The 12349-nt window shown below is 46.7% G+C and overlaps 1 protein-coding gene across 1 annotated transcript in view; it reads left to right on the top strand.

Annotated features, from left to right (window-relative positions):
- Nucleotides 1–796: 796 nt before the first annotated feature.
- Nucleotides 797–12349, top strand: part of AKIRIN2 (akirin 2) — a 34749-nt gene continuing 23196 nt past the window's right edge. The window contains exon 1 of the mRNA XM_068279396.1: nucleotides 797–1261. Within this exon, the coding sequence (XP_068135497.1) occupies nucleotides 1087–1261 (175 nt within the window). The 5' untranslated portion in view covers nucleotides 797–1086. The remainder of the gene's footprint in view (nucleotides 1262–12349) is intronic.

Genomic DNA, 12349 nt, shown 5'->3' with positions numbered 1-12349 from the left:
GCACAGGGGCATGCGTGGAGGTGTAGAACACCTCTAGATATGCCTTTGTAGACATATGACTATGGTAGGGACTAGGGTGTGAGCTCTTCCGAGGGACAGTTAGTGACAAGACAATATATACTCTGTACAGTGCTGCGGAAGATGTCGGCGCTATATTATTACTAAATAATAATATGCTTAAATAATATAAATGCAGTAAAAATTGGAGTAAGTTGCATTGATCATGACCTGCCCAAGTTGGTTATACTGAGCCTTGTGTCTGAACATGCATTATGCAAACTCCATGGGTACTTATGTTGGTCTCAGAGTACACTTAAACTAATCAGAGCAAAATAATTATAAATCCAAATAACTATATTGAATTAATTATAAGAAAGACTGAAGGAATGTTTGGAAAGCATTTATAAATAGGTATAATACAAAAGATCATATTACCCACAATAGTGACACTTAACAAACACCCTATTTAATTTCATAAAAGGATGCTGTAATAATGTTGAGCAACACTGATGCATAGTAAACATTCAAATAAGCTAAGAATTTTAAGTATTCTGGCAATCCATATATTAAATTTTTAGCCACTTCCTCTCTGTGAAAGTACTCGAACTACATGTCTCAAAACAACTTCTGGGGATTTAAATTCAAACACGGAAGTAACGGCCTTCGCGCAAAGCATGGCGGTAGTGTAGTACTTTCGCCACTAGGTAGAACTAATCACCAGTGCGATGAGGACTACATTACCCATAAGTCTCCTGACGCTGTCTGTGCCGATCTGCGCGAGAATGAATCAGTGGCGTTGTTATTAACGCCATATTGCAATCAGGGGCTGAGTGGCGGGTGCGGGCGCTGGCACTGGATTCGGGCGAGTAGAAGGGAGATCCGCAGCCATCCTTCCCGGTAAATCGTTGTAGCGGTTTGGAGACGGTTGGCCGGTGTGTGGGAAGTCCTTGGGCAGCCGGCAGCGGCAGTATTTGTAGCAGACACGGACACAGGCCGGGGACTTCGAGGAGAGGAGGGCTGTTGTGAAGCCCCGTCGGGTGGCTTGGCTTTCAGCGTTGACCCTGTGTAGGGGCCGGAGCTCAGGACATGGCTTGTGGTGCCACGCTTAAAAGGACTATCGATTTCGACCCTCTTCACAGCCCGGGCGCCTCCCCGAAGAGAAGGAGATGTGCCCCCCTGTCACCTTCCGGCCCGTCCCCACAGAAATACCTCCGTATGGAGCCGTCACCTTTCGGAGAGGTGTCCTCCCGGCTCACTGCAGGTAATGCTTGCCAAGACAGTCACTGGCAGCGGGAGAGGGGCGATGGATACCTAGATTGGGAAAGCTTGAGGGACATTGCTAACAAGAGGACACTGTGATCAGAATGCTTTCAGTATATGGGAGGCTGCTGATCTATGAAAGGTGTCATGTGTGTGCTAGATTGCCACTTACAGATTACATTCTTCTCTCTAGATTCAATTCCAAGCTACATACAGACTGTACCCTTTTGTTTCTGACTTAATCTGTCACTTTTATCTGAATAAAGGTGGTTTATTATCAGACTAGGGTCCCAATCTACTTATTTAGATTTAAAATTTTAAAGTGCTTGATTTTGCTTTGCTATAATCAAATGGAGAATGTTCCATCAGCTTCAAGGGCGACATTGATCTGGAGTGATGAAAAAATGTCAATGGCACTGCAGGGTTTCAGCACATTAGTAGTGGTTTTCTAGTGCTTTGAGCTCTACAACACTGTATAGATAAGTACCACTGGTAATTTGTACAGGGACTATCTCGATTGAGTGTGGGATTGGCCAGAGTAGGGCAGGGAGAACAGAAAAGTGAATTTTAAGATCATAAAGTACAATTATCTCAACTGCTTTGTAATGTTGCTTCTACTTGAGCATAAGCTATCTGAAACAGTAGGGGACTCTTGGAATTTCTTTTACCCACAGGAGTTCCTACTGTTCTGCACTCTGCTTGATACAATAGTGTCTTGGTTGTCCAGTACTGATGGGGATCAGCTGATGCCAAATAAGTGTGTTTTTTTTCTGGTTGCTTGAGACTGAATGTTAAAAATAGGCCTAACTAATTCAGTACTATACCCTACTCTATATACATACAATGAACTGTATATTAAAGGGGTTCTGTAGGGGGAGGGTTCTGAGGACAAAAATCGCCACTTGCCTGGGGCTTCTATCAGCCCCTGTAGCAGTAACGTCCCATGCTGTCCTCCTCCGATCTGCCGTTCCCTGCCTCCGGCCTCGGTCTAGCGCAGCACGCCGTCCAACTGCGGCTGCGCGGCCGTGTCCTGCTCGCTTCTGCCCTGTCATCTGAAGCTTATTGCTCAGGCGCAGTACAAGATAACTTCGTACTGCGCCTGCGCAGTAAGCTTCCGTGGACGCGAACGGCAACGCACATTATTTGGCTATGTCAGACAAATAATGCCTGGTGCTGGCGGATCGGAGGACGGTTTTTATCCTCAGGTCCCCCACAGAACCCCTTTAAATGTTATAATACAGTAATTGAAAGTATATTAACCTTGGGGGAGCCATGAAACCCACTCTTTAAAGTGATCCTGAGCTGACAAAATCAAAATCGCATACATAACCTTAGAGTGGGAAGCCTCAGGATCCTACTGAGGCTTCCCTCGCTGATCTACAGCCCCCATTGCAGAGCGCAGCCTCTCTCCACGTTGGGACCGCGCAGCCTCTCCATGTTGGAACCGCGCAGCTTTTCTTCCTGATGTGGTGTTGTGCATTAGCTGCGTGAGCCCTCCCACGCGCAGTGCCATGGAGCCCGCAGCTTATTGTGCGGCTGCATGGCCCCGTTAGGATTAGTGGCGAGTGCGGCTGCGCAGCTCTAGGGCCAACTCCTCCGATCCACGCTACGTAGCGTGGAACAGAGGGGTTGGCCCTAGAGCTGCGCAGCCGCATTCGCGGCCAGGCGGACTGCGCAGCCGCGGCCAGAGGAAGCGGCCATCTTTGGAGGGGAAGGAGAGCCCGACCCGGGCCGTGGGGTGGGGAGCCGGCCCGGGGGGGATAATGAGCGGGGGACCCGGGGGCGCTGCACGGAGGGCGCGGACGGCGTCCTCCGTGCGTGAAACTTAGAGGCAGGTAATTAACTTTTTTTACGTAGTTGACTTCGTAAGTCCTTTAAGCACAGCAGAGCCCCAAAACAGCAGAAGTTGGCCTTCACCCATGAGTACTGCTGGCAATTTGTGCTGGTTGGTTGAGTTCTGGACTCTACTGTATAATGCTGGATACACACCATGAGTTTCCGCGTCGAATGCGTCCGTCGATTCAATCATTTCCGAACGAATTTCGATTATTTTTAGGTCGATTGCCATGTAAAGTATGGCAAATCGACCTAACAATCCATCGAAGCTTGAATCGGACATGGCGGAAATAATCAAATCGATGCGTATCGACGGACGCATCGAACGCGGAAACGCATGGTGTGTATCCAGCATAAAGGTTGCTGTATGTCCATGCTTTAATATATATTTGTGCACAGGGGAAAAAATAGATGCTTTCCCTTCTCTCTCGGGTCATTCACCCACCCCAATTGGTTTATGGACCATGGTTAAAGCCAAAATGGAGCTCTAAGGGCTCTTTCACATTAGGGCAGATTTTGTGCGTTAACGCAAACGGCAGCCGTTTGCGTTAACCAAGGTAAGATGAAAGTCCATAGACTTTCATTTTACCTTTCACACCCGATGCTGCGTTTCGATGCGTTGCGGTTCCGACGCACCCGGGCGCAGTTTTTCATCCAACGCACCCGCGAGCCGGCGGTTTCCGTCGGGTTTAATTACCAGCTACCGCCGCTGATTGCGTTGCACCGCAGATACCCGAAGACACGCTACAGGCAGACAACCCGTGCAGGAGAACGGCTCCTGCACGCGTTGTCTAATGTGAAAGAGCCCTAGGGGCTGTTTCAGTCATTGAATCTGTGTGGTCCCTGTACAGAAATAATTTTGAATATGACATGTACTTAGAGACTCCTTTTAGTATTTGCAGGTTTATTCCCCACATACACTCCAGAATACAGTACATAAGTAATTAGGGTTTTTGTGTTCATTATGACTGTAGATAAAAGAATTTCCTTCACTTTAGTTTTCATGAATGAATTTGATACGATACATTCATTGGAATGTTGTTCCCTGCGCCGTGAGATGGCTAAACCAGACATTTAGCTGAACTGTAGTTCACGGTGGCCTGTACACATTTGGGAGTTTGCCACAACTTGAACCCTTTGAGCTGTGTTGCTGCCTTATCTCAGGCATGTGGACGCACTTGCCTTTTGGTGGTTTTAGAAGGCAGTAAACTGGCACAGTTTACCGTCTTCAAAATCATCAGTGTGAACTTTGCACTTGAAGTAACTATCCTTTTATAATAAAGGAAAATTGGAATTATGTGGCGATCAGGAGTGCTAGTGAAACGCCCTCCAAGTGGTAAGGAGGAATTTGTTTGAAAATTTATGAAAACTTTTGTACTAACGAATGCGTAGTAGCTGAGTGTGTAGCCTAAATGTACTGATTGACAGGGATTTTTTAAGTTTTTCAGGAATCAAATATCTGCCGTTGTGAAACATTCCTCCTTTCACCTAAGGGAACACTGCAAAAATGTAAGTGTACCCTAGATGAATTAAATTAAAAGATTTATACATACCTGGGGGCATCCTCCAGCCCCATCCTCATGGATCGCTCCCATGTTGCCGTCCTCAGTCTTCTCCTGCTCCGATACCGGGTCCCGAAACTTCGGCCAGCCTGCGCAAGCGCAGTGCGCTCTGTCGGAGAATAGTACTGCGCAGGTGGAGTACTATTCTCCATAGACAATGGTGCCGCCTGTTACCTTCCCTTAACAGGCGGCACCATTGTCTATTGATCTACGATTGACCATTACATGCGCGCTAATCTTCTGGGGTTCCCTGTTTATGGGCCCCGTATGTGAGTTATCGTTTTTATATCTACTGCCTTTTAAAGAAATTTTATCTAAATAAACGGGTTACGCTTAGATATTGCCGTTTTTTGTTTTCCTATATAAATTCCTGAAACTTTACCTCCATACGGATGTCCACTGGATCTTCATGACGTCTGATGTTCCCTGGACGTTATCTGTTACCTGAGCCATTTTACAACCTTATAATGTGGGTTGTTGGGAGCTGGTAAGCCTTTTCTAGTTTTGATGTTTGGCGGCTATCTACCTCTGAGCATTTGATATATTGTGGTGAAGAATTTACCATTCCCTACATATGACTTTCTAAACCTGCGCTGACCTTTGATGTATGCCTGACTTCTGAACTTTTGGACATTGTTCTTCTCAGCGGCGGTTCCATTGTCCCTTGGCGCCAAAATATTTGCTACTATAGAGTACTATTCTCCGCCAGAGAGAGGCATAGACAGCGCACTGTGTTTGTGCAGACTGGCTGAAGTTACGGGACCCGGTACCGGAGCAGAAGACGACTGAGGACGGCGGTGTGGGAGTGATCCGTGCAGATGGGGCTGGAGGAAGCCCCAGGTATGTACAAATCTTTTAATTAATCTCTGGTTTCCTTTAGACACCTCATACCTCCAGCAGATATTCCATCCCTAGTGCAATGTTCTCCAATCCTTTGCTCACTCCTTTGGCTGTTAACATTCAAATCCTTGTATAATCTGGGCCCTGAATACCTGAAGGATTTGTTGTAACTGCATCACACACCCTACAATCTTGTATGAACAGGATCTAATAACTTGGTCACCCCTAGAGTCCACCTTTAAAACCTTTGGAGACGGCCTTCTGTCATGCTGCCCCTACACTTCAGAACTCCCAGCCACACCCAATCAGGACATCTCCATCCTTAGGAGCATTTAAAGGGAACGTGAGGTGAGAGGGATACGGAGGCTGCCATATGTATTTCCTTGTAAACAATGCAGCCCTGTTGATCTGGCAAAAGCAGTGTCAGAGTCAAAACCCTGGTAGAAGCATACTGCTAATCCTGTAAAACCTCAGCTGAGTCAGAGTACCTGATCTGCTGCATGCTTGTTCAGGGTATATATGGCTGAAAGTACTAGACACAGGATCAGGGTGACTGGCAGGCAACTTGTATTGTTTTAAAAGGAAATCAATATGGCAGCCTTCATATTCCTCTCACCTCTGGTTTCCTTTAAGTCCAAACTGAAAAGCCACCTGTTTAGTCTGGCATTTATGAACTATTTCTTCTGTTACACAGTCCAGCCTGTAACCCTATCTTGATCTGAGATCTATCTTTGCGGTTTGTCATATGGGAGAAAAGCGCTTTACAAAGGTTATTTTGTTGACACTCTTCACGTATTTTGTTATAATATTGAATGCAGAGTATGCTGTGGCTGTCAATTTCCCTGCCATGCATGATCAGTTAATCTTTCCCAATCAAGTTTTGATATCTATTTTTTTTTTTTTTTTTTTTTTTTTTGTCTGAGGCACTGATTCCATTCATTATTTTTATGGATAAGAAAGTATAGCTTAACAATTTAGCTGATGTAGTGTTTCTGTACATTACAGTAAAACTCTTGATATCTGGCACTGTTTAGGATTGACTGAGGCCAGAAAAGTGTAGTTTCTGATTGCTTGAGTCAGGCCGGTTACACATTAAAAGCGTGCAGGAGAACGGCTCTTGCACGTGTTGTGGCGTGTTGTCGGGAATCTGCGGTGCGACGCTGAGTAGCGGCGGTAATAGATAATTAACCCGGCGGGGAAACGCCGATTCCCGACGATGAAATGCGCCCAGGTGCGTCGTACCGTAACGCATGGAAACGCAGCGTTGGGTGTGAAAGGTAAAATGAAAGTCTATGGACTTTCCTTTTACCTTGGTTAACGCAAAGTATAGACTTTGCGTTAAAACGTCGAATAAGGGCTCTGGTGTGACAGAGCCCTCAGTCTTAAAGTACTCCTGAAACTGGGTAAAATCTTTTAAATGGGTTCTGTGGGGGTTTCTGAAGATAAAAACTGCCACTTACCTTGGGCTTCTATGAGCCCCATGCAGCGGTAATGTCCCACGACGTCCTGCTCCCATCCGCCGTTCCCCGCAGCCGTCACCGGGCTATTATTCGTCTGACATACAGACGAATAATGCGCGTTGCCGTGCCTCCGCTTGCGTCATCTGAGGCTTACTGCGCAGGCGCAGTACAACGGAGCCTTGTACTGCGCCTGCGCAGTAAGCTTCCGATGACGCAGGCGGAAGCGAGCGGGTGCGCGGCCACTCTAGCGCAGCCGCAGTTGGATCCCATGCCGCGTAGACCGGGGCCGGCGGCGGAGAACGGCAGATGGGAGGAGGACGGCGTGGGACATTACCGCTGTACGGGGCTGATAGAAGCCCAAGGTAAGTGTCCGTTTTTTTTCTTCCACAATCCCCCACAGAACTCCTTTAAATCCAGCCCATGGTGGACTACATTAATTTGGCAGAAGTGGTCTGACACTGCTCGCTGTCAGGGTCCTCTCCATTCCCGGTCTCCATTAGTTTTCATATTTGGTGTCCTCCAGTCGAATATGAAAATCAGGAAGCTGCCCCTAGCGATGACGCATGAATCGAGCTGTGCATGCAAGTTCCAATTTGCACAGAAAAGTGCTTGTTTAAATGCTCTCTCACTGCATCTGTGCAGCTCGGAATTTGCTCCTGCGCACTTCACAGTACCTCTGCGCTACTTGGAGGAACTTCCAGGTAGCACAGGAGCAACAGGGACTGGAAAGGAAGGTAGTGGCATGCAGTTTCTTCAAAGGTAATGTAGCCAACCATGGTCCTTATTTAATAGATTTTTTTTTTTTTTTTTTTTTTTCCCCCAGTTCAGGGGTACTAAACCTTAAAAAATAGGTCTGGTTAATACCCCACACTGTATACTTTCCACAAACTATTGTTGAAATACTGTAATGTTGCGGTCATTTATAGACATGCTACATACTGATGGCTCAATGGGCCTCTATACAGTAACTTTAAACAAATCAGTCAGCAACTCTGTAAGCCCTTCAGACTCATATATGAAGAGGGAAATACCTGTAGGTGTGGCGTGCAGACAGAACCGGTAGTATGCGGCCTAGTTGCAACCAAGAAATCCGGGACCTCGAGTAGCAGGGGCAGCCATGGATGGTGCTCACCCGGTGCAGTAGACCAGCGTGCGCAAAATTATACATTTTGCTCTCTGGGGTCTTTGCCTGAGCACTAAAGAGGTTGCAGAGTTTGTGGGAAGCCTTGGAACCCAGCAAATGCAGCACTTGTTCTGCTATGGTGAAGGGGAATTTTGCTGGTTGCTTGAGAGTTTTTGTTGCTTGAATGCTGGTAAAGTTTTAAGCTTGGTTCACACACAAAAAGGTGTCTGGTCCTGTCAGTTTTTGATGGTTATTTATTTTCCCCCACCTGAGTAGCATTTCTCCATGTAGAAGTTTGGAATGAGGTTTTTCTTTTTTATTTCCCCTTTCTTTAAAAAAAATATATTTGTATCCTTTCTGATTACATTTGCATGAAAATGTGTGATGCAAATGGCAATCACATGCTTATTTAATAAGCACTTATGCTCAATGTCTTTTGCATGAACCAAAACCAGGAGTGCTAGACCCTGAAGCGAGTCTAAATTCACTTTTCTGCTTGTAGCCAGAAGCAGAACTATATAAGCCCTGCTAAACCGCCGCTATCACACGGCAAAACGAGGTTTTTTTACCCCCCAAATTCCCTCTTCTAACTCTGGTGAGTGCTTCCTGATGAGGCAGAGCTTATGGCTGATCGCTGCCTCTCCCCGCCCCTCTCAATCTTCCTTCACAGAGAGGTGTGGGGGAGAGGCGGAGATCTGCGCTGCGATTGACGCGCATGGAGGCAGAGCTACAGCTGAAAGCTCTGCCTCTATGAGCAGCAAAATCCACGATCAAGAAAGTCGGATTTGGGGGGTATAAACCCCTGGTTTTGTCACGGGATAGCGGCGGTTTAGCAGGGCTTATAGTTCTGCTTCTGGCTACTAGTTAAAGTGAATTTAGACTCGTTTCAGAGTCTCTAAGTAAACCCAAACAGGTGCATCTTTAATGTTTTGCGTTTTCTCCTCTATTGGACAGTACATGCAGCTTGGGTAACTGTCGGCCAAAAGGATCATGAACATTGTGCTAGTTGAGGAGCAGTAATGTTGTACACTCAGTAGTTATTGTTTTGAGTGCCAGACACAAAAAGGCTTGGCTCACTGCATGTTGGTAATCTAAAAGGTGCAATATGATATTCCTGCGAGTTTTGGAAAGTCTCAGCAAGCTGCAGGTTAAAAATGTTTTTTGCAAAAAAAATGCACTACATGAGAACATGCTTATTATGGGCTTCCAGTTTTGATACATTTCTAGATTGCTGAACAATGCATAGAAATGGACAGTGTGAACAAGGCCTACATAGCAAAAAAGCTCAAGCTGCACAGATCTATATTTATGACCATTGTACAGAGAAAGTGGAATTTCCCTTCAAACATATGTGCCCCCTTGCTTATACAGTAATCAGGTGTAATAGCGAGCTAAAATGTGTTCTTTTCTGTAACATAGTGTAGTGGGGGTTTCTCAGCACCTTGCAGGGAAGAAATATAGGAGACGGGAGCCCAATAGTGTAGTATGTTAGTATGCAATTGGAAAAATGAATTTCAGTAAATTGCTATTCACAAAGGGGGGTTGCAAGGCCAACCAACCGTAGGAAGCAGGTGGAAACCATAAACCCGACTCCACTCGGGATAGTCCCAGCCGGGACCTGGATGTGGTCGCTCTCCTTGGAAAAATAGGGACAGGTGTCCACTGTGGCGATCCCACAGGTGGTCTGTCACCAACCCTCAAACACTGATTGTTTGGGGGTAAAGTATGCACAATAAAGAGGCGCCCTGGTTGAGATAAAAGAATCTAAAAACAGCTTAAAAACAAGAAAATGAGGTGGCTTGCCTCAATAACGAAATCTTTGTATGTGACAAAAGATTTTTATTTCGCAAAGGCAACATGTTTTGCGGGTCTGAGCCCGCTTCATCAGGCCAATAAAAGTGCCTACAATGGTAAAAGAACTCCTCAATGTAACAGTTACCGTATTTGTCGCTGTATAAGACACACTTTTTCTCCCTAAAAATGGAGGGGGGGGGGGAAGTCCTCCTCCCCCCCCCCCCCCCCGTGCTGGAATGTATGGCGGCAGCTTACCTTCCAAGCGCCAGCGGTGAATGCAGACATCGGTCTCCACGCTACTTCTCGCTCTTGTGATGACGCGTCATCAGTACAAGCCTGACACGAACGAGAAGTAGCGTGGAGACCGATGTCTACATTCACCGCTGGTGCTTGAAAGGTAAGCTGCCGCCATACATTCCAGCACGGGGGGGGGGGGCAGGAAAGACGAGGGGGAGGGAGAGGAGGCTAGCGCGGAAGTCTGACGTTGCCGCGGGAGCATTGATTAGGTAAGTTGCGGCTATCTATGCACTGCAGCACGGGGGGACCGGGAGGCGCATGGGTGGGCATATTGGACACATGGGGGGGGGGGGGGGCATATTGGACACACGGGCCTGACATGGGTCCGACACGCTGGACACAATTTGGGCTAGAACATGTACAAGACGCTCCTGGAACAATGGACGCACCAGGTTTAGTATGTATATTTTTTTTTCCCCTGGTTTTTGCCCTCTAAACCTGGGTGTGTCTTATACGGCGCGAAATACGGTAAGTTTTTTTTTCTGTAACATACTGCTTTTTACAGTGCTGGCTAGTTCACGCTTCCAGTAGGCTTTTGAAAGCCAGAGGCTAGGTTCACAGTGGGCGTTGTGTTCCCCTTTAAAAGCAGGAACAAACTGGAAAGTTGAGCTGCACTTTGTTTCTGTGTTGTCAATGTAATGCATTGGTATGCTGCAGTTAAACTTCACTGGTGCACTGTGAATGTTGCATAGGTGTTGCATCATAGTGCAATGATTGTTTCATACTTCAGTTTAATGTCTGCATGTTATCCCCTATTTTGCAACCTTGGCAACTACTGTGTGCACTTGGGAGTTCTGTTGCTGTGAGAAACTCTCTCTCGTTGCAGGAGTAAATGTCTACGCAGGGCAGGAGCCTTTGTTGCGCTTTTTTCACACCTGGGCTAATGCTGTGACTTGCTGGACTCCTACCAGATTCTTAAATTGATTTTGTGTTCTACTGACATAGAAAAAAGTAATGAAGCTGAATGATGTCCTTAATCTTTGCAATGCATTATACAACGCAGAGCCGTGTGCTTAGCTTGGCTCTGCGTTGCATGTGACTCCCCGAGGGGGGGGCGGCGCTTGCCACATCCCATGCACTGCGATTCAGCTGTGAATCGCAGCGCATGTATGGAAACCTCAGAGTGAAGTCTATGCATTCTCTGCGATTGCAATTCCCATAAGTGCAGTAAAAGCGCGCATATGGAAACAAGCCCTTAATGGTTTAGCACTACCCTGCAGGTTTCCCAGCTGCACATTCTGTCACCTTGTCTGGCATTTTCCTTTGCGAGGCACCCCCCCCCCGTCGTCCCCGTCCGCACCCCCTTTCCATGTCATGACTGGCTTTTTTTTTTTTTTTTCTTCTTCTACTGAAGGTAGTCCTTTAAATATTGTTAAACATCCTATGAGTCATCTACTTCCTCTGCAATTTCTATTGGCACAGATGGAGACACTCCTATACTGCTGTCAAAGCTATAAGTAAAGCAAAGAATGCACACAGTACTTGCTTGTCACTGTGAAAGCTTGATCATTTTGGTGACTGATGGTGCAGGCATCTAATGCTTCTACTTCAGCAACCTGCGTGATCACTCTAGTGGACTGCTGTTGCTGTTCTATGCTGTTTGGCTGAAAGCTGAGTCACTAGTCTCCAAGAAAACAATGTGTCTGTGTCTATGGAAGGGGTGCAGATGTTCAATAAGTGGTACGCCACAACAAAGCAGACTCCCGCAGGTGGGGCAGAGGAAGAGGCAATGTGATCTTTGCTTGTTCGCAGTCGGATCACTAAAGATCCAGACATCTAGTGACATCACAAAATGGCTCCGACTCCTTAGTCTAATACTCACCAGGGCTGTAGATTTTACTTCATTGGGAAGCCACTGGATAGTCTGGAGGCTTCCCCACATACTCCTGGACCCCCCCGATCAGCGATGGGATCCTCTGAACATGTTCAGAAAGCGCTTGTTGAATATTTTGTTGCAGCCACATGTCAGTGTAAGCACATGGTTGCTCTGCACAGGTGCAAGTGTGGTCTGTGCAGAAGCATAGAGTCGCACGTGCAAGGAGGAAAAAAGTTGTTCATGAGTGGCTTCGTGCCACTGCGCAGGCTGTACTGGTCCCTCTATACATGGGTGGAGTGTGGTTTTGAAGGATAGGGTCCTGGCAAGCAACAGTAAAGTGAAGGAGGACGTCAAAGCTGGA

The sequence above is a fragment of the Hyperolius riggenbachi genome, chromosome 4 (assembly GCF_040937935.1).
Source record: "Hyperolius riggenbachi isolate aHypRig1 chromosome 4, aHypRig1.pri, whole genome shotgun sequence".
Lineage (NCBI taxonomy): Eukaryota > Metazoa > Chordata > Amphibia > Anura > Hyperoliidae > Hyperolius > Hyperolius riggenbachi.
Note: the sequence above shows the minus strand (reverse complement) of the source record. Positions and strands in the feature narration are given on the sequence as shown.